The 25,991-nt window shown below is 42.3% G+C and overlaps 1 protein-coding gene across 6 annotated transcripts in view; it reads left to right on the top strand.

Annotated features, from left to right (window-relative positions):
* NCOA2 (nuclear receptor coactivator 2) overlaps nucleotides 1–25,991 on the top strand; it is a 269,851-nt gene that overhangs the window by 200,142 nt on the left and 43,718 nt on the right. For 5 of the 6 annotated variants that reach the window (XM_082858344.1, XM_082858347.1, XM_082858343.1 and 2 more), the window contains 6 exons: nucleotides 11,329–11,432; nucleotides 15,499–15,676; nucleotides 18,266–18,454; nucleotides 20,808–20,909; nucleotides 21,200–21,343; nucleotides 25,019–25,166. In XM_082858344.1, coding sequence (XP_082714470.1) covers nucleotides 11,329–11,432; nucleotides 15,499–15,676; nucleotides 18,266–18,454; nucleotides 20,808–20,909; nucleotides 21,200–21,343; nucleotides 25,019–25,166 — 865 coding nt within the window. The remainder of the gene's footprint in view (nucleotides 1–11,328; nucleotides 11,433–15,498; nucleotides 15,677–18,265; nucleotides 18,455–20,807; nucleotides 20,910–21,199; nucleotides 21,344–25,018; nucleotides 25,167–25,991) is intronic. The other variant, XM_082858348.1, reaches the window with a different exon arrangement.

Raw genomic sequence — 25,991 nt, 5'->3', positions numbered from 1 at the left:
CATCAGACTTTCTTTCTTTGGGGGGGCGGGGCACGCTGCATGCGGCTTTTGAGATCTTAGTTCCCCGACCAGGGATTGAACCCAGGCCCACAGCAGCAAAAGCGCTGAGTCCTAACCACTGGACTGCCATCCCTGTAAGACTTTAAATAAGATGGCTTTTAAAAATTTCTTGCAAGTGGATTTGACTGCTTTAAATAATCTTTGTATTTGAGAGTACATAACATACAAAATCCGAGAGAATCACTAAATTACCAGAGGTATCATGAAATTTTTTTCCCTTGGCTTGCAAATTTTACTGGAGAATTACAGGACCATACACAAAGAAAGAAAAGGATTCCGTTGTAGAAAGGGTAGTCAGGATATCAAATTTAGGGGTCTTTGTAAATATCAGCCTTTGTTCATTTCACCTTGACCTCATCATGCAAATTGCGGTCACCTCTTGTCCACACTTTTGCTGGGCTTTCAAACATGCAGGTTCTGAAGTTCCTAAGACCCTTACTGCACGCCTGCTGCCTGGTGAAGCATGTCAGTTTCCGCGTGAAGCTGAGCCTTGTCTTCTTTTTAATTGCCTGCTGCCATAAATAGTTGTGGAAAGCTGATTGATGACTCAGTGCCACTCCTGCTTAAATTGGAGCGATTTCATGCCATACAGTATTTAAAGGTTCACTTTAAAGATGTATTTAGGGACTTCCCTGGTGGCACAGTGGTTAAGAATCCTCCTGCCAATGGAGGGGACATGGGTTCGAGCCCTGGTCCGGGGAGATCCCACATGCCGCGGAGCAACTAAGCCCCTGCGCCACAACTACTGAGCCTCCGCTCTAGATCCTGTGAGCCACAGCTACTGAGACCGTGTGCCACAACTACCGAAGCCCGCGCACCTAGAGCCTGTGCTCTGCAACAAGAGAAGCCACCGCAATAAGAAGCCCGCGCACCGCAACGAAGAGTAGCCCCTGCTCACCGCAACTAGAGAAAGCCCGTGCACAGCAATGAAGACCCAACGCAACCAAAAAAATAATAAATTTTTTAAAAAAAGAAGAAATCTGATGAAAGCACCCTTCTATCTCTATCCTGGATCCCCGGGCAAATAGGTGATTCTTAGACATCTACCTGGATTGGTTTATAGTTTCTTAAGAGCTAAGAATGGCTGGGAAAATCCCAGAGTCTGATTAAAAACTTCTATGATGCCCAATCTACCCTTTCTTCATGGAGCAGGTTGAAACTTCCTAGATGATAACCTGGATGAATAAAGTTGCTCCCTTTTGTTTTTCATCATCTCTCAGGTGTAGAAGGAGCGTCAGTGACTTTTCTCCCCACCTAATGCAGCCCCCATTGGCCTGACCATCATGGGAATTGTCCTGATGGCCTTAGCACTTACAGTCTGACCTTCTTTCTCATCCCTTTTCTACTTCATACTTTGACTACAAAAATCAGACTAGGGAACTTCCCTGGTGGCGCAGTCGTTAAGAATCCGCCTGCCAATGCAGGGGACACGGGTTCAAGCCCTGGTCCAGGAAGATTCCCACATGCCGCGGAGCAACTATACCCTTACGCCACAACTACTGAAGCTGGCGCTCTCTACAGCCCGTGCTCTGCAACAAGAGAAGCCACTGCAACGAGAAGCCCATGCACTGCAACGAGGAGTGGCCCCCGCTCGCCACAACTAGAGAAAGCCCGCATACAACAAAGACCCAACACAGCCTAAAATAAAAGATAATTAAAAAAAAAAAAATCAGACTAGACCTCCATTAAGTTAAGTGTGCACTGAAGCTCTTCCAGATAGATCCCTCTGAAGAGGCATTGGTGGGTTTTAATAGATTGTGCATATCTTGAATTTCAGCTCCAGCTATAAAACTGTTCAGTGTTAACACAGACATGATTGAGCACCCACTGTGTGCCAGACAGTGCGTAAAAAGACTTCTCCTGTAGCCAAAGGCAGCAACGCTGTGAACGGGACAGATGTGGAAACAGATCAGTCATCTCACAGCGCCAGGGTCGGGGGAGATAGGCACCAGGCATCGCAGAAACAGCGGAAGGGGCTTAGCTTGATTTTTGGGAGCTTCTGGAACAGTGATGGGGTCTTCAAAGAGAATGGGTGGAAGGGTGTCTTGTGCAGATGCAACAGTCAGAAAATACTTGAAATTATTAATACTTGAAATCTGGGGAGAGAGAGAATAAATATTGCCAGGGCGTAAGGGAGGACTGTTGGGAGATGAGTTCTGCTGTGCTGATAAACAGAATAATGATTTGCAAGATAGAATATTTATATGACTTAGACCAAAGTCGTCTTAAGGATTTTAGAAACAACTTTTCATATAATTTCCGAATTTTAACCTGTTTATTGGAAACTTTACATGCTTCTGTGGTATAATTTTGTTGGCATTGCTTGAGTTAACATACGTAGTTGAGAGAAATGAAACATTTTTGGTTTGGTCCTTTGAGAGGCTGCCCTTAAATTTTCTGAATGAGTGCTGAATTCGAACTTCACCTCACTTCTCATTTTTCTCACCTATTGATTTTTTTTTCTACCTTCATGTGGTCTCAGTCTTAACTTTCAGCCTTCTAAGCAAATTATGATTCCTCCATTTCCTCATTCAGATAACTCCTAAAACCTTAGCAGCGCCCCGTGAATTAGATTTAACTTGAAATAAGCAGTTCTCATATTTTATTTTGCCCTCATCTCTTAATAGCCATTGCTAGAGAAGATGCAAGCAGAGACCACTGTGCTCACATTGGAGAATGAATGAATCCTGACAGCCGAGGTTTAATGACATGTGCTTGTCGCCTTTCGGTTGATTCACTTGCAGTACTTCCAAAGCCGTATTTCCATGGATTTAAACAAGATTCTTTTCACTGTTGATGTGGTTTACTGTGTATCTGATTTTTTTTTTTTTCCTTCCATGGTCTGTCTTTAAATTTAAACTCCTACCTCATAGACATATTTAGATTGTGTACAAGAAGGAGATTCTGGACAAATTGTTACATACGTGCATGGCTTACTACAAAACATTATCCACTGTCTGTTTTACCTATCAATACACTAGGTATTGATAGGTAGTATTGAAGTGGGGTACTAAATAAAATGGTACATTGGTAATAGCAGAGTCGATGATAGTTCTTACAGACAAAAGCATCTTCTAGCCAGTTACACCCAGAATCTTTTCTGGTTGCTGTTTTCTCTCTTGATCCGTGCAGTACATTAATTTTCAAAGTAGGGCCTGCATATTTCAAACTTGTGGCATGGTGGTTGGTTCTGTGTAAGCAGTCATGCCTCACCATTGATGAAAACGAAACCAGGCACACTGCTTTCTCCGAAGCAGAGAGTGTGGGGATTTTGCTGCGTGGAGGTAGCCTTGAGATTGGTTCATTTTGCCATTTCTTGGTGCTGAAGGGAAACCATGATGTGGTAATGCCAAGCTCAGTGTCAGAAAGAGAGGGAGGTGCCTTGGAGCTGAGGTTCCTCCCACTCCCAAAGAAAGTGCAGCTGTGCGTCTTTAATATGCACGGCAGGAGATTTCAGCAGCCCGATGATATATAGTGCATTAATGTTGAAAAGATAAACACATTTGGAGAGCACAGGAAGGGCCTTGTGTTTTTATGTTAGCAGAATGCTTCCTAATGAATAAGAATGTGCTGCTGGCTTCACAGAGCCAGATGGCAGCTTTTCTAATTTTAGTTGGGTGCAGATGCATAATTCTCTGGTTTTACCTTCCAGAACCTTTGAGATGCTGCATCACTTTCCCTGTAATATTTTATCTGTAGTGCTTGGCCAGAAACTGCCTGTCGTCGTCTCAATGACTTCTTTGCTCTGCGTGGGTCCCAGTGCTGCTGGGTCTGACAGTCACTTCACCTGAAATCATCCAGCTCCTAAATGCAGGAAAAGGTGGAAATTGTGGATGTATTCCCACTAGAGTCTTAAAATTTGTTGTGGAGGTGATTAGACTTGTGTTTGACGTCAGTCTACTGAAAAATTGATAGGTATCTGGGTGAGTGATTTTACTCATTTTGGAGCAGTGGAATTAATTATAAAACCCGCATAAAGTCTCAGGTTCCATTTTAGTTCCATTTTAGTCCATAAAAGCAACTCTCCTCATGCTTGACCAAACATCAAAACAACTTTTAAGCTCTTACTTGTTACACGTCAGGGAGGTCTAAACATGGGCCGTGTTAAAATTTTTTCCATGTATAGATGTAAATACCCTGTGGCTTGTCTTCCTTTTTTTTTTTTTATCTTTCAGTTGATGTATTTTTCAGAGTAAATGATGGATATTTGTTCAAATTCTGACTTTTTAAAGATAAACTAATTTCCACAAGTTTTCCATGGCCTCTTCAGATGATTTTTTTAAAGAGAAGGAAAAGAAAGAGGATAAACCTCTTTAATCATGGCCATATCACCCTGTCCCTCCAATGGGCAGGCATTAAACAGCATTTAGGTTTCTAAGTCATTGGTGGTCGCCCCCACTGCTGCTGGAATTAGAACAATTACGTGGCTGTCCCCTGAGCCCTGCCTGGCATCCCTGCGAGGAGGCAGGACTCTTGTTCTGGTCACAGGGCAGAAAGGCCCTGTGAGTGTATGTTCTCAGTTCACCTGCTGAATAAGTAGACAAGACCCTCTAATATTATAAGATTCACTAAGTTACCAAAACTCAATAAATGATGTTCTTCTAGAACATGTAAAGGTCTTAAAAAAAAAAAAAAAAAAACACTTTATACTTTAAAAGTAGCTAAGTATACTTTTTTTTTTGGCCATACTTCGCAGCCTGTGGGATCTTACTTCCCTGACCAGCGATAGACCCCGGGCCCTCGTCAGTGAGAGCGCCAAGTCCTAACCACTGGACCACCAGGGAATTCCCTAAGTGTACTTTTTTAAAGAATAAATAGATTTTTGGCTAGAATCACAGTTTCTGATTTGTTTTTCTATTCTCACCAGGAAACTTAAATTTTACTTTTCTATGTATTTTTAAATCACTTAAATATCTAGAGACTAAACACTTCCCTAGTTGCCTTTCTCTGTGTTCGGAGAGAAAACACAAATAATAACCACTTATAAAGAAAAGCATATGGCATATAATATTAATGATTTTCCCCCAGTTTGTGGTATGATTCATCTTAACATGGTCCCTGAAGAGATGGGGTTTGTTCTTTGCTCTGAAACTGGAAATGTAATTAATTGGTATTGGATTTCTGGAGCGCAGGCAAATGGGGGAAGGGACCAGATGGGACTGCTGGAGCCAGGAGGGAGGGGGCCCTAGGAGAGAGATGACAGGGCATCCTTGGACAGTCTCTCCAGTCAAAGCTTTGCATTTGTAAAGCTGGGCTGTTTAAAAGATCAGAGCTATTTCATGGTATTTTTGTCTTTTGGGAAGTGAGGAAGAAAAGGACAGAATTACTGTTTGCATTGTTACTCTCTTAGGTCATATTCTTTATCTAAAAAGAATAACTTTAATGGTCAAAGTGCAGGAGGAAGAAATGGAAGTCAGGGCATGGGGGAGAAATCTTTTTGTAGGCTCTGAAAATTAAATTTTATCATCTCTTTTTTCTATTTAAGAGTTCCATCTGTAATAATGAGATTTCATAAGGTTTTGATCATTTGAAATTCCGGGATGATCTTTCAGTAAACTGTTGAGTTTACTGAAGGATATTTTTGTAACAGAATATATTTTTATGGTTAATGGTTGCAAAATATAGAAAAGTAAATATAATTTGTGACCGCTGAGAAAACTGCCTAATTTAAAAATATTAAATAGTATGTTTTAGTATGGTAATGCTGTTCTTTCTTACAGAAGTATAAATATATCCAAGGATTTAAGCTTATTTATATCTGGGACATAAAAATAGCATACTCATTCTTGAAATGCTCCATCAAAATACCAATATATGTCCGGTTAACATAACAGTATATCTCAAAGGAGTTCTTTTCTTCCTCCTATTTAATTTCAAAGCGCAAATGAACATTGTACAGAGGTAGTACTTCATGAAAAGTACCCAAGTAATATAAATTCATGGCCAGTTTAACTTAGATTCCAATTACATTGGTAAAGCCATATTTCTGGGTATTTTCTATCACTTCATATTATTGATATTCTAATACTGAGAAATAGCCAAAGCACAAATCTAATACAGAATCGAATAATAGATGACAAATTAGCAGGGAAACGCATATATACAAACACTTAGTGAGGATAGGCGTGAAGGGCCCTAAATTCTTCACCCTGTTTCCTTATTTATTTACTCTGTGAGTAGTGAACATTTCCCAGGCTCTTAATAAATATATGAATAGTGTTGTATAAATATTGAACATTTTAAAAGTTCTCTTGCAAATAATCAATGGTCTCATCTGGAGTTTTCTTTCCAGCACACGTTCCACAATTTCAGATTGACCTTGGGAAACATTTTTATTGTTTTCATTTTGAGTCAGATTCCTAGAATTCCAGTTTAGACAATCTTTTTGCCATTATTCCATAACACTGGTTTCAAAGGCCAGGCTGGGATTTGCTCGGGGAGGGATGCCACACGTCCATGGCTTTTGCCATGTGCTCACGAATCCTGCAGAATCCAGTTCGACTACCATGGATGTGAAGTATTTTCAGCTATGTCCAGCCTTTTTTATCCCTTCTGTGAACTTAGTTAGTTCCTCACAGTTCAGCCCTCACTTCTCATTTGGCTCAGCTGTCAGTGCTTTGCCCCTGCAGCTGGATGTAAGCTCTCAGCCCACGAGGATCCTTCACTCCCTCTGCACCACAAACATGAGTGAGGCACACAGCAGGACATCCAGACACGTGGACAGTGTACCTGGGCGATTTCCCCGTGCCGGCCCCGCATTCTCTGCGACAGCTCGTTAGCTGCCGCTTTGCTCCTTCTGAAGATTTTTCAGTTGAATGTTATAAAGAGGAAAAAAGGACATGTTTTATTATTACAGTTTTTCAGGATGATAATTATTTTTGTCCAGGGTTTACAGTAGAGCCCAAACACATGTTTTATCCCCTCTAAGTCATCTCTTACATTAAATTTTAGGCCCTTGCCCTAAATTATACCTGATCTGTAGATTCCTAAAGATGAAAGAAAATGCTATGCAGATACAATCTCATTCTTCATATTTTCTTTTTCTTTTTTTCTTTTTTGGCCGCGCCACGCAGCATGCGGAACTTCCCCGCCCAGGGATCAAACCCACACCCCCTGCATTGGGAGCGCGGAGTCCTAACCACTGGGCCACCAGGGAAGTCCCTCACTCTTACTTTCCGATAAAAGTCAAAAATTCAGTGCCTGAGCACATCGCTAGAATATTTAGAATACCCTGACCTGAAAGTTTATCAGTGTTTAGGAACCTGCATGATGGAGTTTTCCAAGTTTGAATCTTTTTAATTCCACAAAATATTAATTAATGAATTCAGGAAACTTTGGGGTCTTCAGAATGATGATCAGATCCTCAAACTGCCAACATCTCACAAAGTATATTGATTGTCTTTTAAAGACTTGGGAAATATAAATACGACACAAGAATGTAATGTATAGCTCAAGGAGTATGGCCAATATTTTATAATAACTTTAAGTGGAGTGTAATCTATAAAAATATTGAATCACTATTGTACACCTGAAAGTGATGTAATATTGTAAATCAACTATACTTTAATTTTTTTTAAGAAAGGACTCAGAAATGGGTTATACAAACATTGTTATTTTGTATTTATTTTGCCATAAAATGAGGCATTAATATAGACGCCACAGAAAACCATAATTTATTACTGTTGTGATATCAGAATCTCATATGACAAATAGCCTAATGTTTTCCGGTGATCAGTGATAGCTATGGGGCTGCCTTTGTGATTAGCTTTTGCCTCCTATCTCACTCTGCCTCACCTTAATCTAAATTAAGTCCATTCTTTTTTAAAAATTTTATTTATTTTTGGCCGCATTGGGTCTTTGTTGCTGCGTGCGGGCTTTCTGTAGTTGCAGCGAGTGGAGGCTACTCTTCGTTGCGGTGCGCGGGCTTCTCATTGCAGTGGCTTGTCTTTGTTGCGGAGCATGGGCTCTAGAAGCATGGGCTTCAGTAGTTGTGGCTCACGGGCTCTAGAATGCAGGCTCAGTGGTTGTGGCTCACGGGCTCTAGAGCGCAGGCTCAGTAGTTGTGGCGCACGGGCTTAGTTGCTCCGCGGCATGTGGGATCTTCCCGGACCAGGGCTCGAACCCGTGTCCCCTGCATTGGCAGGCGGATCCTTAAACACTGTGCCACCAGGGAAGTCCCAGTCCTTTCTTTAAGAAGAATAACACCACCTGTTGTGACAGTGGAAGGATTGGAAGGACCTGGGAGCCTGCAAGAATATGAGATGCCTTGAAAGTTAATGACTGAGGCAAGACAAGATGATTCATCATTTAAGCCCAGTTCTCCTCAGGAGACCCTTTCCCCATATTGCTGACCCCTGCACCTGGAGGGCCAGTGGGCCTGAAGGGGAAAATCAGTTCCTTTCCCCACCACCGTCGATTCTAGTTGCCCCTGCATTCCCAGGGGTCAGTGCCAGCAGTGGGTCTGGTCTCATCAGTCAGCAACCAAATATTCAGTGAAAACCTACCGTGATGGAGGGATGGTGCTGGCCACTGAGGATACACCAAGGCTACTCCTGGTGGGGATAGTATACTATTTCCTGGGCTGGGGTTCTCACTGCAGGAGGGGAGGAGAAATGATACCTTCCAAGAAGATGTAGCAGAATCTTGTGCGAAGAAGGCCTTTCAATCTGCAGATCTGATAGACCTTCCCTGGGGAGGTCTTCACAGGCACACCATCCCGCTTTGAGGGTCACTGCTGCCACCGAAGATGCTGATGGGAGCACGATGCCCCTGTGAATGGTTGGGAGGCCAAGGAAAGGCTGAGAATTACTCAGACTGCAGGGTGTTAGTACATGGTTCCTACACCCCGAATGCCACAACACCGCAGACAAAGAGTAAATAAATGAGAATGCAGTAGGACCGTGTACATTTATAATATCTGTTACATGGGTATTAAGATTCATTATTAAGGAAACTCAGGGATCCTTAGGCCTGAAGCCTGCACAGACCCCCGACAGTGCAGGGCTGTTAAACTAGAGGAAGAGTAGATGAAGCAGCAGCTGATGGTGCCAGTCCTGTCCCCGGACTCGTGTGGGAAAGTGAGCAGACACTGAAATCTACAGCCTTACAGAGTGACTAGCAGAAGCGGGGGTCGGGGCGTGGGAGTCTGCCCCCCGTGCGTTTACTTGATGGTGAGAAAGATTCTGAGAGGATGGGGAGAACATGTGCAGTAAGTGTCTGAAGAACCTGAGGTGCTGCCTGCCTCAGTTAAAACTGGCTGAGGAACTGGGCTGAGACCAAGCCAGCAGATAAGGTAAGGGACCTACAGTCAAGAGCTAGGGAGGGCAGCAAGGAAAGAAATGAAGTGAGGCCTAAGAGATCCTCACGTGCCGAGTTATAAAGGCTATCAGATGAGTTATATCTCTATTTATAGCTGGTCACAATTCTTCAGATCTAAGCAGGTGAATCAGGAACGTCGCAGAGTCATTGAGAAAACAGATACTCTCTGCTTCTAAATTCTGCATTTGGAACTAAGTAAGGGAGAGCTAATAAATGACATATATACACTACTGTGCATAAAATAGATAGCTAATGAGAATGTACTGCACAGCGCGGGGAACTCTACTCAGTGCTCTGTGGTGACCTAAAAGGGAAGGAAATCCAAAAAAGAGGGGATATATGTATACTTACAGCGGATTCACTTTGCTGTACAGCAGAAACTAACACAACATTGTAAAGCAACTATACTCCAATTTAAGAAAAAACAGACAGATAGGGGGACTTCCCTGGTGGTCCAGCAGTTGAGACTTCGCGCTCCCAATGCAGGGGGCCCAGGTTCGATCCCTGGTCAGGGAACTAGATCCCGCATGCCACAACGAAGATCCCGCATGCCGCAGCTAAGACCCAGAGCAGCTAAATAAATAAATAAATAAATTTTTTAAATAAAAATGTATTTTAAAAATTAAAAAAAGATTTTTTAAAAAAGACAGCTATGCTAGTAGTAAGTTACATCTGTAAACTCCTTTCTGGTTTTTAAAGTGTGTTTTACACATCATCCCATTTACTCCTGTCACAGGCCGTGATGCGAGAAGGCAGGTACTAAGGCCTTAAAAAGTTGAAATGACGTGCTCTGACTTGTACTAAGTGGCTGAGCTTAGACTTGAACTACACAGGCCTTCTTCCCTTTTCCACTGATAAATATGCATGTGGACGTTTTCCATCAGAGAGCGGCAAGATTTGGAGGGCCTGTGTAATTCCTAACTACTTTCTAGGTTCCCAGGTACAAATTAAACGTTACAGGTTTTCAAAATACTGTGTAAAATCTTCTGTTATGAAAAAAAAGGAAGCCGAGTCTACTAAGTTCATGAAAGCAAGTTGACTCTGAGTGCTAAATTGATTTACAGTTTTCTTTACTTGCATTTAATTACAATGATAACATGCAGTGTAAACAAGGATATAATTTATTCAGGACAAATAACTGACACATTGTTTTGTGTCATTTCCTAGCAAGTTGTTGGGATGTATCTGTTGTGCCTTAAACTTTCCTTGGTGTTCTTGAAATAATCCGTTTGCATATATATATTGATGACTGTGCATCTGTTTCCTCCGTGAGACTTTTCCATGATGGAGTGTCTTCCCAGGCCTCGTGGGGAGACATTTTAGTCCACACCTCTGGACTAGGTAGAAGGGCATCCGTTGAAATTCTCCGAGTGCTTGATAGGGTGCCGCTCTCTCTGCCTTACCTCGTCAAGCACCTTCCACCAGACAGGGGGCCAGTCTTTCTGCTTACTTTAAATGTGAAGGTGACAAGAGGTGGGACAGTACAAGAGCCAGGGGAGTGTCACGTGGGAAGAGCCACAGTGGTCAGGATGCGTTTTTATTCCTTCTTCAAATGCATCTTTGATTTCTTTCCCGAAGCCTGAACAACAGGCCCCGGGTCATCCCAGCTCGGGGAATCTCTGCAGGCGGCACTAATTGTGCTGCAGTATAGCGCAGTTTTGCAATCTAGAAAAAAAATGCTTGTCAGGGACTGGCATGAAACCCCTAAACTCATTTTATCGGCAGCATGAAAGGGGCTGAGCCACAGGTTCTGGAGGGGAAAAGTTAATGTTCCGGCTCCGGCTTCCAGCAGTTTCTCCTGTGCAGTGGTGGTGGGGATGTACTCTAACTTTTTTATAGCTGGCTCTGATCCCACTGGAGATTTTTGAAATCATTACAATAAAAATGTTTCTGTGTCACTCTGTCCTTGAAATAGCACTGCCGTTGAATTCACACTTGTGTTTGTTGCAGAGAAAGCAGCAGCCGCCAACATAGATGAAGTGCAGAAGTCAGACGTGTCATCTACCGGGCAGGGTGTCATCGACAAGGATGCACTAGGGCCTATGATGCTTGAGGTAGTGCACCCTCATTTTGGTTCTGTATTTTACAATGTTGTTTATCCATTATCCCATTTAATTTTCAAGTGAATGTAATTTAAGGAGAATCCACACTTAATTTTCACTCTTAAAGTTGAAGTACTGCTGACCTCTTGAGCTTACTATTAATACTATGTATCTAGATTTTACTCCAGATTCCAGCTTATATATGTTTCAAATTGATAAAACAGAATTAAATTAAGTGGATTAGAATACAAATTTGACCAACTTTAACTGTCAGTTGAGCATTCATTTTGGAAAACCGTGTTCACAAGTCCTGTTAAATTCTGTGATATTGTTGTGGTTTGAAACGTTCCCAGAATTCTTAGATTTTTCATATACGCATGTACATATGCCTATATATACAGGTTAAAGTTTGAGGACCAAAAGGCGGTTTACTCGGGACTTCCCCGGCAGTCCACTGGTTAAGACTCTGTGCTTCCACTGCAGGGGGCACAGGTTCCATCCCCGGTCAGGGAACTAAGGTCCCGCGTGCCCCATGGTGCAGCCAAAGATTTTTTTAAAAAGGAGGTTTACGCTTTTTATTTATGTTACTTCAACTAGTTTATTGATTTCATAAAGACGAAAATTGAAGGAATAGGCAGAACTCGTAAGTGTAATGGTTTGTCATAACTGCCTTTTCTTTATCAACTTTAGGAAGTTTTATGACCGGACTACTATCTAGAATTTGTAAAGTCCCGCTTTCTTATTTTACTAACCGGTACAGTATTAAACACCAAGTCCTTTGCTGTACCTCTTCCAGAATTAAAATTTAAGATGTAGGCTACGGTAAGATCAGGGAAAAAATGTCAGTGAATATATAACAAGAAGCAGAGGAGCCCTGAGACATAAATTATGTCAGTTCTCAGGATAATTTACTGTGCTGATGATATGATGAGATTGAAAATTACCACATGGCCAGAAGCTCTGCAGCATTGCCACTGTAGAAGCACTTAACTTGCAGCAGCTGCACGTATATAAGAAATTAGGATTTTTAAAGCAGAGATAACCAATAATTGCCCCTTTTTTTTTCGGTTGGTGCGTAAGATGATTTTTATTTTTAGAAAATCTAATTCTGTGAAAATCTACCATATAATCGGAGGAGGGTGGGGGGACACAGAAGAAATGTAAAGCTTGTCTGACCCGGTCTTTATATTTAGAAATGACAGAATTCATTCCTTGGGTCGGACCTTGCTGGCCAAAAGACTTTAAATGACCCCACATTGACCCTGCGTATATCTCTTCTATCACTGGCTTGAAAACATTTAACAACAATTTTTAGAGAAAAAGCAAAAACACACTTAACCTGATTTTCCAGAATTCACAAGGCAGTGGAAGGCCAGAGAGTGCTACTTCCCACTTGGTTCTTAGAAGCAGATGAGAAAACTCTTAACTAGGTGGACTGTTTATTTAGAATTAGATGAAGGAACTACAAACAAAATTCATTTGGAAATGATGGTAATCTAAATTTTTACCATTAGGAAATGCCCATATATCTGTGCTTATTCCTTATATGGGGGAAAATTAAAGTAGGGTGGAAACTCTTGGGAAGATTTTTGGGGCTTCTAAAAAGAAATGCTTGCAGTAACTACAAGGCTATGACTCAAGCCTTTTGAGAGTAAGTTCACTAATTGCAGAAATCAGATTGCTAGATATCAGTGGACCTTATCTCGTAAGATCAAATAAGTCCACATTTTCACTGTTTCAAAATAGTCTTCTGAGAATTCAGTGCATTGAGCAAGCACCTGTTCAGCAGGACTTCAGTGCTAAGTGTGTGAGAGGTAACACTTTGAATCTAGAGACTTAAGGTTTGAATTTGCATCTTTATCCCTGTTTGCATGTAATAATCTAAACGGAGAAACCTTGTTCTCGTTGAGCCGTTCTAGGCATAGATGCACACTCATGCTTACATCATGGCATAGTGGTTGCTAGGCAACAAAACCAAATGTCAGCTTTTTTCATCAGAGCATATCATAGTGAGCTTTAAAAAAACAAACAGTTTTATAAGATGAAAGAATTTCATCTTTCGGTTATATTATGCCACAGTCAGTCTTTTTAGCATGGTACAAAGCAGCAGGAAACTACATGCACTTCCAAAAGTGAACAGTAGGTAATATAATTATGACAATCCCTGTTGAATGTGTATTTAAACAGTGAGTTTAAAAGTCCATTTGGTATATAACTAATCAACTGACTTCCTGTCCTACACACACACACACGCGCGCACACACGCGCACACACACACACACACACACCGGTTCATACACACACTCACACACGCACACACACACACAAGGTTTCCAACAGTTGATGCCAACCTATCGTGGAAGGCTGTTTACACATAGTCTTGCTTTGCCCTGCATATTGTTTATACCATTGGGAAAACCTGACTGAACATTTAAGAAAAACTTAAAACCAAATGGTGTTTTTTTTAAATATATATTTTTAAGAGCTTTTCATTGGTGCCTTATGGTCAGTTCTAATTTGAGAGAGCGCTTAGTTTTGTCATGAAAGTAGAATTAAAGATGGAATATATTCAAAGAAAGCTCACAAAATAGGAGCCTGCTAAATAATAACTTAAGGAAAAAACAAACTAGAGGAAAAGTAAACGCTTTATGTCCCATTCATACACTTCATTATACTGGTGTGCCCATGTAACATTCGTGTGAAAATAGTAGTAAATACACAGCATGAAGAAACTGGCATGCACTGTGTGGTCCACGTGGTCCTGGTCCAACCACTGCCTGATCAGCAACAAGCCTCTTCTGGTCCTGATCACTCCCCTGATCCATGAAACAGCTCTGACAAGTGAGGATCAAAAAGAAAAAGGAGGAGGAACCAAGAGAAACTCACTGAGCTCCTGGCCTTTGCATCACCCAGGCGACCATGATAGGAAGATGGGCTGGGTAAATACTGGAGAACACTGTGCTGAGTGGTAGTTGAAAGCATGGGCTTTGGAGTCACATCCACCTGGATTTGCAACCCAGCTGACTAGTTGCAAGAGCTTGGGCGAATCCCTTAACCTCTTTGAGTCTCAGTTTTTTTCCTCCTCTGTGAATTGGAAAAGGGAAAACATTCCTTCCAGAATTGTAAATATTAAAGCGACACTGTGTGTTTAAGGCTCAGTAAACGCGTCTGTATCTATTATTATCCTCTTTATTTCCTGAAATGATCCTAGGTCCTTCACCTCCTTCCCTAATCTGTTTTGGAATGACAGCAAAGTGAGCTATGCACCCATCACAGGAAAAGTGCTACTGCTATCTGGGTGATTTAGGAGCCTGCATCTTGACAACTTGGAGAACAAGTAATAGAGCCAGGCGTGATTAGTTAACTTTCCAGTCCTCACTGTTAGAAACCTAAACCTCAAGGCCCTGTGTAGTCTCAGGGCAGTGCCGGCTGTATCTCAGCCTGAGTTCCCCGGGAAGACTAGTTTGTCACATCAGACACACACCTCCCAGACCCTTTCCCCATTTACACCAAACAATAAAGGATTGGCGTTCCTTAAAAGGTCTCAGATCACCTTCGATTCTTTTCGCTTAAGCCTTGGAAGCTTTAAAAGGTAGTAAAATTTTGATTTTTTTCCTTGGCGTTTATCCTTAAACTGAGGGAAAATTATCAATGACCTCTCCTTCCCATTGTATTCCATGAGGAGCTGTACAAAAAAATGAGTCCGTATTGGATCACTAGCAGAAAAGTAGTTCTCGGCCCTACGGAGTACATCAGTCTCATTTGGAAAATGCAGATAAATGCCTGTATACTTTTACGTGGCAGAAGTTATTTCCTGATTAATTAACAAAGTGAGTGTTTGTCATTTAGTTTGTGACAAGAAACCCTGACGTAGGCTCTCTCCCACTTACTAAGATGGACTCATTTCAGCAAGAGAAAATGTGTTAGTTGTTTCTGAATGATAGGAGTGGAGCAAGAGAGATCACTCTTCTCCCCACACGTGAATTATGTCTCCCTTAAAGGGGCCACTCCCTTCCTAGCAGTCGGATGTGATTTTATGCTGCCTCCTTTCTAACACAATTTGTGCCTCTTCCCTTAGGCCCTTGATGGGTTCTTCTTTGTAGTGAACCTGGAAGGCAACGTTGTGTTTGTTTCAGAGAATGTGACACAGTACCTAAGGTATAACCAGGAAGAGCTGATGAACAAAAGCGTATATAGCATCCTGCATGTTGGGGACCACACTGAATTCGTCAAAAACCTGCTGCCAAAGTCCATAGGTAAATGAGTGTCTTCTGGGTCTCTCCTCAGCCCCTGCCCACATGCACAGTGTCTTGGCTAGAGGGCAGAAAACAGAACTGTATTCTGTCCGCTGGGGATAAGAGTAACTGGGTAATTTTTTAGAGTTGCTTGTGTTAACTGTGGAAGCTTCGAGGTCAGGCAGAAAAGGACATCTGTAGATACTGGTCTTGAATGAATGATCGTTTTGACCCTATATTTCAAGTAAGTAAAAATAATGCGGATGGAGAGTAGGCACATGGCAACTGTTTTCATGGGATTTATTTGGTTGTTTTTTAAGAAGCTGCCGATCGCCTCCCGCCCAATCCAGTGCCCGTAGGCTCTGCTTTGTCCTTTTCTTCCGTGACAACCTAAGACGCAGAAGGTCACGAGGAGCTTGAGATTCAGTTTATTTTGAGTCCTGCTGGTGAAGGGTATGATGTGGGTGTATACGACGTTCTAAAAATAAAATGCTGAGGAACAAGTGGCGTGTGGAGGTTCGAATGCTCCCAGCCTGGGAGCCCGAAATGGGCTCTGGGGCTTCACAGACTCCCCAGTGGCTCTGCGGGTGGCAAGGCGCCCCCTCGCACCGCCCCTCCACACCGCTCCCTGCTTCCCCTTCCTGTCTTCCTCATCTCGACCTGGAGATGCTATCCGAGAGTGTCCGTGGTTCCGAAGGGCCGTACTTTAAAGCAGGTGATTCACAGCACAGGCCCCCCTCCGTGGCTGCTCTGGGGCATCGCTGTTCCCACTTCCTAGGTGGCTCTTTTTCTGTATTCTCACTTAAGCTGATGATGCTGAGAACGTCTCCATGGGTAAAAAGAAGTGCATATTTTAGTAGAGAATAAGGTCAAGTCCTGAGTTAGCAAGTATTTCTGTTCCTTTTCTTAAAACTGTTTATGCTAGCTGGTCTCACGGTTACCACGGTAAATAGGAAAAGGTCCTTTCACATTTCATTGTGGCTAGCTTTTCTTTAATAGCACAACCCTTTGTTCCAAGTGACTGCAACAGTAATACGAAGTCTATGACTACTCGTGTGAGGTCCTTCCATTATATTCTCTAGTAAACGAACAAGAAAATGGGGTGTCTTATTTCAGGTAACTAGTATTTTCAAATCTCTTCAGTAATTTTATGACTTCCTCAGAAGACCTATACTTACTAGTTCAGTATTATTAATTCACTTGTCTAAAGAGCTCTTTGCCTTACTTTATATTGTACTTTTTTATACTTTCAAATTACGTATTAACCTGAGTTAATAAGAACTTTTTTCTTTGATTACTCTGTGTGGTCTTCATTATGTAAATAAGCTTTTAAGAATGCTCATGGTAAAATACACTTCTCAAATGTCTGTATAAAGCTAGCTGTGGTTCCTCCTTGTAAAACAGTCTCCTGTAGTTCACTTGATATTTCCTTTTTCTCTCTAGGGTTTGTTTCCTTCTTTCTGCCTCTACAGCCCAGTGCTTTTGGGGTTAGCATTGTGTTCACCTAGGTGTCCTTTTAAGCGTTTTCTAACTAGTGACTTTTTGAGAGTGCATTTGCTTGTCTTATGACTGGCCCTTTTTTCTGATCCCCCTCTTTCATCGTCCTGCTGGTCCTAATATCTTTTATTTTTATTTTTATTTTTTTTCTAATATCTTTTAGGTAAAACACAAGCGACAGTAAAGAAAAGGGCACCAAAGTGAGAAGTAGGGTCGGTTCTGACTCCAGCTCTTCTAGAAGCTGAATATTTCTTTGCACATCAGTTTTCTCGCCTGTAGATGAGGAAGCTGATCTGGTGATCTGTAAACACCCTTAAATTCTCAAAATCAGTCATTATTTTATTTCTCTCTTTGATTTCTCTAATGCATCTCCCCCCCCCCCCAAAAAAAGAGGGCTTTCTTCTCTTTCATCTTTTTCTTGAATTAATATATATGTTTCTAAGTATTGATACTAAAATAGAAGACATGTGAAGTAGTATTTCATTGAAAAGAAATAAATGACATTAGCAGTGTATCCTCAAGATCATCTCCGTCTTATGAAGAAATATGCATGAAGCAAAAAAAAAAAAAAACCTACAGCCAAGTTACAGAATATACAGTAAAATTTCAGTTAAGTTTTAGGAAAGAAAGGTCAGTAAGAAGAGGCAGTGTGGGATGCCTAGAGCAGTTGGTTAAGTACCTAAAGGATCTCAGCCTTAGAGCAGGAGTACATGTGGATGGGAGACATAGAGGCAGCCTGACCTTTTAGACAGGGTAGCAGGTGCAAAGATATCCACGTGGGACTGGGTATGGAAGGTGATGGCAGGGAGGCTTGTGCTGGGCAACATGAAAGATCTGGTTAGATGGGTAAGAGGGGGCTGGTCAGTAATCAGGGCCTGCACTTGAAGGGGAAGAGTCATGGTGAAGAGTAAGAAGTGTGTAAAAGACACTTGAAATTCCCAAGAATTAACCCAATAATTTTTCCCCTTTAGATTTTGCAATTACTTAGAAAAGTATAAGCACTATCTGAAAGTAAGGTAACCATATGTTTCCTACATCGTTCTGATAATGAGGCAGAAGCCAGTCTGACGCTAGTTTCTTTACACTGTCGGGTTGCTTTTGCCTTTTGCTCAGTGAACGGGGGAGCTTGGTCTGGCGAACCTCCCAGGCGGAACAGCCATACTTTCAATTGTCGGATGCTGGTAAAACCTTTACCTGATTCAGAAGAGGAAGGTCATGAAAACCAGGAAGCACATCAGAAATATGAAACTATGCAGTGCTTTGCTGTCTCTCAACCAAAGTCCATCAAAGAAGAAGGAGAAGGTAGGGGCCACATCTCTGGGATATGTTACATCATGTATTCCTGTGCTACTTCTTTCACACTTAATAATCTGAAATTAGAGGCCACACAAAGAAAAATGTAGAGGCAGTTTCTTGGTTCTTTTCACCTACGTAATAATTGAATTTATCACAAAAATTGGGAACTCTTTAAAACGGCACGATCCAGTAGAATTTGCTGTGATGATGGCAGTGTTACGTGTCTTCAGTGTCCAACACAGCCGCCACTAGTTACATGTGGCTACTGAGCATTTGAAATACCAATAATGCAGTTGGGGACCAAATTGTCTATTTTATTAAGTTTTCATTTAAATAGCCCCATGTGGCCAGTAGCTACCCTGCTGGCGCACGTCCACTAGTGTTGAACCTCTCGGGGATCCTAGGCCCCTCTGAATGTCTACAGCAAGCTCCGAGCCATGCCCTAGAAAAACACACATGGTACAAATAACATCTTTCATATACTTCCAAGGGATGAATGGATTTCATATGGTTTGTCTACGGACGCTGCGTCCAGGATAGGAGAGGATGGAGACGGGAGTGGGGATTGGGAGAAGGGTTCCAAACTGTAAGCTCATAGGCTCTTCCCTTTCAAGAGATGCTGGTGTAGTGTCCACCCGCTACGCCCTCCGAGCAAGCCACTCCACACCACCGAGTGTCACTGTCTGTGACATGGGACAATGCTGAAGAGCGCGTTCTGCGTGTGTAGCAGAAGGGGAAGAGCCGAGAACCATCAGTCAGTGGAAACACTGTGGGCTTTGTAATCAGGCAGGCCAGGCCCTAAATCAGCCGCTTGCCAGCTCTGACTCTGGGCAGCCTTCTCGACCTCTGAACATCCGTGTACTCCCTTAACCAGTGAAGTCAACAATTCCAGTATCACAGCGTAATAAGGATTAAGTGAACATGCCTGAACCATGGTTGGCATTCAATACTAGATATTTAATCCTCTTTTAAAAAAATATGTAAGTAATTTTTAATTTAAATGTTATTGGAAAGGAAGTTAATAGAGCTGTCACAGATGATACATAGTTTTCAAAATGAAATTTTTACATAGATATGGAATGTCAAGCGATTTTATTCTCCTGTATGCAACAGAGTAAGTGTTGCTAACACACCCATCTGTGATAATATTCTAAAGCCGTATTCTACAGCTGAGCTGACTTATGATTTTGTGCTATATATTTATTTAAACATCTTCGTACATTTAAAATCTGATTCCGAATGTTTCCACAGTGTAGCGTAAGAGTAGGGTTTCTGAGGCATGGTGCGCTCACGTTCAAATCCTGGCTTCCCCAGAGTTTTGTGTGATGTTGGGCAAGTTACTGAAACTCCGTGCTTTGGATTCTCCTCTGTTAAATGGAGATAATGCTAGTAACTGCCTCATAGAGTTGTTAAGAGGATTAACTGAATCAGGAGCCTGTAAAGCAGCTGGAAGGGTGTCTGTCTCATAGTAAGTGCTCAAAAATTCAGCTTTTATTAATGTTGAGGACAAGGATTACATTTATTTTTGTGATACTCACTATTACTGGATATATTTAAAGAACTTCTTTCCCGAATTTAAAGGTGAACAATCATAAATCAGCGGCATAAGATATGAAGAGACTTTTTAAATCGACCTTTTCCCCAGCATGTTTGAAGTTGAAAGGGCTTGCAGTGTGCTCTGCATGTTACAAGATAAAACACATCCTCCCTGTTCTCCAGAAGTGAACACAGATACATAAAACAGTTGAAGTGGGGTAAGGAATAAATGCTTAGAGCTGTGTGAGAACCTAGCCATGGCCCAGACTCTGAACTTGGCACACACTGCATTTTCTAGGATTTGTTCTCCGAATCTGAGTCTAGACACTGTTTGTATACTTCGTTTTAAATTGCATATTGCCATTGTAGGAGCGTTGACGTGGTTGGGTAGCAGGTATATCTAGTTTTCCTGTGTCTTGGTGAACCTGGAGCTCGAGGAGCAGGCCCTTGACAGAGTATCAGCATTTAGTTTTCATCACTTGTGTGCTTCCCTTGTGCATTCAGCTGGCTGCTACTATCAGCCAGTTAATAAGAAAGGCTTCCACTCTTTTCCACCACTGGGGACATGGTTGCAGGTGGTGGACTCTAGTGTGGTGGATGTGCTTTTATCACGTGTGTCGTGTGGCTTCAGCGGTTTATCCTCAGCTCCCTGAGCTCATCCGCCCCCGGCTGCTTCCCACTTCAGGGGAGGAGCGGAGGTACATAGTGTTTCGTCGCTCTCTCCCTTATTGATCTACGAGGTTGTGCTGTCAGAAATGCATTTGATCTTGTCTGAAACACTAAAAAAGCCTGATACGATAACCATCAATGTATGTGATTGAAGATTTGCAGTCCTGCCTGATTTGTGTGGCCAGAAGAGTCCCCATGAAGGAGAGACCAGTTCTTCCCTCATCAGAAAGTTTCACTACTCGCCAAGATCTCCAAGGTAAATTCTCTTGCCAGAGAAATCCTAGAATACCTCCATGTTCGTAAATGCAAGGAATAGGTCTAGAAAATGATGAAGAAGCTGGTAGTAGTGGCCGCTGCTGGGGCAGAAGCGTGGAGGAGCTGGAGACGGGGGCGGGGTGGGGGACACTGCTTTTCACTGTCTACCCTTTTGGTCCGTGCACTTGTGCTACCTATTCCAAATAAACAAATTTTTACCCTTTTAAGATGTACTTATTTCTGTAAAGAATAGATCAGTGCGTAGGTATAATGCTTGCTGTTATTTACTAGGCAAGATCACGTCCCTGGACACCAGCACCATGCGGGCAGCCATGAAGCCGGGCTGGGAGGACCTGGTGAGGAGGTGCATCCAGAAGTTCCACGCGCAGCACGAAGGGGAGTCTGTGTCTTATGCCAAGAGGCATCACCATGAAGGTAACCGTCTCTACGCGGTACTTTTCTTGAAGTCCATCTTGCTAAATTACTGCTTTTTTATGAGAGCTCTCTCGGAAACAGTGATTCCTGAATCCACCTCCGGGGACCTGGATCTGGTGACTCTTTGGGTTCATACGTACTTGGCATCGTCTTGCCCAGAATTGTCGCCACCTGAAGGGAAATTGAATAGGAGAACCTGTGAGGCTAAGAGTGTGATGAAGGAAATCGAACTGGGCATGATAATCTCACAAAGACAGATGAAAGGAAAGGGAAAGAGATCACTGTCTCTGATGCTACGGCTTCTAGATGTGTAAAACAACGTACTGAGGTCCCCTCTAATAGCAAAAGAAATACCATCTGAATCGTAAGGACACTGTGGAAATAAGAATGAAAGGAAATTTGCAGGAGCAGGTGAATTCCTGTTAGAGGCGACAGTGGGATCCCAAGCCCTCCTTCCAGATGACGACCACTGAAGACCGCCCAGATGTTTCTCGAAAGAGATGAAGTGACTTGTCTGAGGTCGCACAGTTAGTTAATAGGACACCTGGAACTGAACCCAAGACTCAGCCCTCCTTGAGCACCTGCCCTTTGCCTGGCGTTGTCCCTCTTTCCGTGAGCCCCTTGATCGCCACAGCCCACCTAGGAAGTGGGTGTTTGACTCTTGTGCTGTCAGTGGGGAGCTGACACAGGTGACATGGCCTCGGAAGCCTTCGATTAGAAAGTGTCAGCTCCTGGGACTTCCCTGGTGGCACAGTGGTTAAGACTCTACGCTCCCAATGCAGGGGGCCCGGGTTCGATCCCTGGTCAGGGAACTAGATCCCACATGCATGCCGCAACTAAGAGTTTGCATGCCACAACTAAGGAGCCCGTGTGCTGCACCTAAGGAGCCCATGGGCCGCAACTAAGCAGCCCACCTGCCACAACTAAGACCCAGTGCAACCAAATAAGTAAATAAATTTTTTTTTTTTTTTTTAAGTGTCAGCTCCAGAGCTGGATCTGAGGCCCGTCCTGGCCATCACTTCACCACCGCGCTGCTCCCATGGTTCTTTCTGCAGCATCACTTTTTCTCAAGTACATTCTGGGTTTTTGTTAAGTTGGTGAGAACAAAGAGAAAATTCTTTTCTTTAGCAGGACTCCATAGGGGAGGGAGACACTTTTTTTTTCCCCCCCACCCCGGTACGCGGGCCTCTCACTGTTGTGGCCTCTCCCGTTGGCGGAGCACAGGCTCCGACGCGCAGGCTCAGCGGCCATGGCTCACGGGCCCAGCCGCTCCACGACACGTGGGATCTTCCCGGACCGGGGCACGAACCCGTGTCCCCTGCATCGGCAGGCGGACTCTCAACCACTGCGCCACCAGGGAAGCCCAGGGAGACACTTTTTCCTTCTGGTCTTCTGACTCTCCTCTCGTGGACCCTGCATGTCCTGGCAGGGGCACTTGGTTATGGGCCTGGATTCTGTGGGGTCCACGCTGCCTGTGAGGGACAGGGGCCCTGTGCCTTATAACTCAGTTTGGCAAATCGTCTGCATTTTTGCAGAAAAAATTTGTAACTCATTACTGAAAATCAAGTTTTAGTTGGTCATCTTCCGTTTAACGTGCATCCATGACCTTGGCATTTACCAAGAGTGTTTGTATGTTTAAACTTTATGCTTTTAAGATTGATTATGAAAAAGTACAAGTCATGGTAAATGACCTCTCTCTCCATTCCCTTATTTTTCCCTCATCTTATTCATCCTGTTTATCTTCTTCATCCTTATTTCTTAGAAATAAATAAGCACATAATCCAACAGTTTGTGTCTTCCAGCATTTTTCTGTAAGTGGGAAAGAGTAAGAGGAAATAAAGATGCTACAGTTGACAGAAATCAATAAGTAACCTGCCATTTCACTAGATCTGGTTTAAAATAAAAAGAATAGTAACAAAGAATATGAAATCTCCCATCAGCAGCCGTGTTCAGTGTCCTTGGGCCCTGAGTAGCAATGCCCCACATTTAATCCTGTGGCTTCATGATTCCTTAGAAAAGGGTTTACCCAGATGTACTAGGCACTATGCTAGGTTTAAACAGATGGGACCCACTGCAAGGAAACTCCGCAGTGTATAAAATACATTTCATCCAAATGTGTGAAATAAGTCAGATTGAAGGTAGTCATTTGCATTGAATACAAATCTGCTGGAAGGCTTTGTTTACGTGGAGGAGCTTCCTGCATGCGTTCAGGGGCTTGCTGACACAAATCTACTCAGCAGAGGTGTTTGATATAGACCAAATGGAGATGGAAAACCTTGAGGGATCACAGCCAAGGTCGGGTAAAATTCTGAAATTATAAGCCATCGGAAATATGGGTCCTATTATAAAAATGGTATTTATGCCACCTTTTAGTGGCATACTTGGTGTACAAAGCAAGGTACGTGTATGTACAGTAATTCATTTCCAGTACTGCCACTTCAGAGTAATCATGCAGCAGTTGGTGGCAGAAAGTAATACCTAAATACTGCATGTCCCTAAATACCTGGAACTGCAGGGGTGTTCGTCAGGGAAATTGCTCAAAGTGAAATTTTACCAAAAAATCTGAATCCACATTGTGTGTCAGCACCTACCTCTGTCTGACTGTCTGTCTGTCTGTCTCTCTCTCTCTCTCTCTCTTTCTCTCTCTGTCTCTCGTGGTAATATTGTGGAATGATGAATGTGCTTGGCCGCTTTGGGACTAGCTAGTCAGCCCGCAAAATTTGTGCTGAGGATTATGCGGTAGAAAATGGTAGTCTTCTTACAGTGGTTTAGATAAAGTGGTTTCGAAGGTAACTAAACTGTATGGCTCTTTGTCTTCTGAATTGAAGTGTTCTTTTTTAATATGCAGTATTTGACAGTTTTAAAATACAGTTGTTTTAAAGATAAATCTGAAACTTTAAGGAAAATTATTTTAACCTAGTCTTATATTTTCTGCTCTAGTCTTGAAAATGGAAACGCCTGACTCTTCATCCAGACATTAAACCAATTCCATGTCACTAAGATTTGTACTTTTATTATTTCAGTTTTCTATTTAGCCTTTTTTTCTCTGAAAGGATTCCTGTGATTGTTTATCTTTTACTTCCTGTTATCCTGACCACAGAAATAATACTTCTTACACACCGAGAAACAGAATTGGGGAGTAGTAGTGTGAGATAATGGAGTAAACAGTACGTAACTTCAAGATGAATATTCGGAGAATATATTCAATGGCATAAGTTCTACTGTAACATTTACTACTGTATTAGTTTGAAGAGAAATTAAAGGCACATTGTGCCCTGTAGAGGTACCATGTTTATGCATTGCATTGTTTCCTGACATTTTAGACAAATCATTGTAAAGCTTGTTTTGAGCTAATAAATTGTTTACACTCAGTTTTGCCATGATACTGAAGATTTTTAAAAGAGCGTAGTTTAAGGGTCCAAGCTTCATTTGCGGGGGGGGGGGGGGGGGAAGAAACAGTATATTGAATTTATCGGTACTTTGAGTGAAAGATAAACGTGCTTTTAAAAATGTATAATGTTCTAATGTCATGAAATATTACTTACAACTCTGTTTAACCTGCTGGTAGGAAAATAATACACTCTACGAAGTTTATTACTGTTATTATGTCTTGTCCGGCCCTCACCTTCTGATTTTGTTTCTAAACGTGCGTTCTGCTTCCTTGCTTGCCTGCAGTGCTGAGACAGGGATTGGCATTCAGTCAGATCTATCGTTTTTCCTTGTCCGACGGCACTCTCGTGGCTGCACAAACGAAGAGCAAGCTCATCCGTTCTCAGACTACTAACGAACCTCAGCTTGTGATATCTTTACATATGCTGCACAGGTAAGCCTTGTTCTGAGACACCACCTGCCCTTCCCAAGTCAGGAGGAAAGGTTCCAAAAGCAGGAAGTCATCCCAGAGCTTGTCAGGTTTGGTAGACATTTCTGTTGACCAACCCCAGGCGTGTAAAAGATAAATTAAGTTAAAATTAAATTGTTATTAACTGTTGGCTAAAAGACAACTCCCAATACTGAAATTCAAAGTAGGGCTACACTTTGAATTTTAGCCTTAATATTAGTGAATTTTATTTTATTTTATTTTATTTTATTTTATTTTATTTAAGCCGTGCCACGTGGCTTGTGGGATCTTAGTTCCCCAACCAGGGATCGAACCTGGGCCCTCGGCAGTGAGACCGTAGAGTCCTAACCACTGGACTGCCCGGGAATTCCCAGTACTAGTGAATCTTAACACCCAGCTGGAAGGACATAGACTAGCACTCACTTTGCTCTGACATGACTGACTGCCTATTACATCAGAGAAGAAAATTGATCAGTTCCCAGCAGTGATACATGCAGGGCAGGAATATAGAATGACTTCTGCTCCTGTGTGTTTAAATCTAAAACTTTCAAATATACATATGCTTAGAAGGAATACTTTAGATTATTATTCTCAGGTTTAAATTAACTTTTTTGACATTAGACTTTAAATTGAAGGGTAGTGAACATTTCCATAAAAAATAAAAGTAAGGAAACTTGCATGTTGATTTTAAAGTAAGTGTCGTAACCATATAGTTTCAGAGCACAAATTTAGGAAAATGATTGTATTTCAAGTTATGTAAATATTTACGTGTGTGCTACGTAAAACTTTATGAGGTGCTATCAGCAGATA

The sequence above is a fragment of the Leucopleurus acutus genome (assembly GCF_964270905.1).
Source record: "Leucopleurus acutus genome assembly, chromosome: 17".
Taxonomy (NCBI): Eukaryota; Metazoa; Chordata; class Mammalia; order Artiodactyla; family Delphinidae; genus Leucopleurus; species Leucopleurus acutus.
This window is presented reverse-complemented; position numbering and strand designations above follow the sequence as displayed.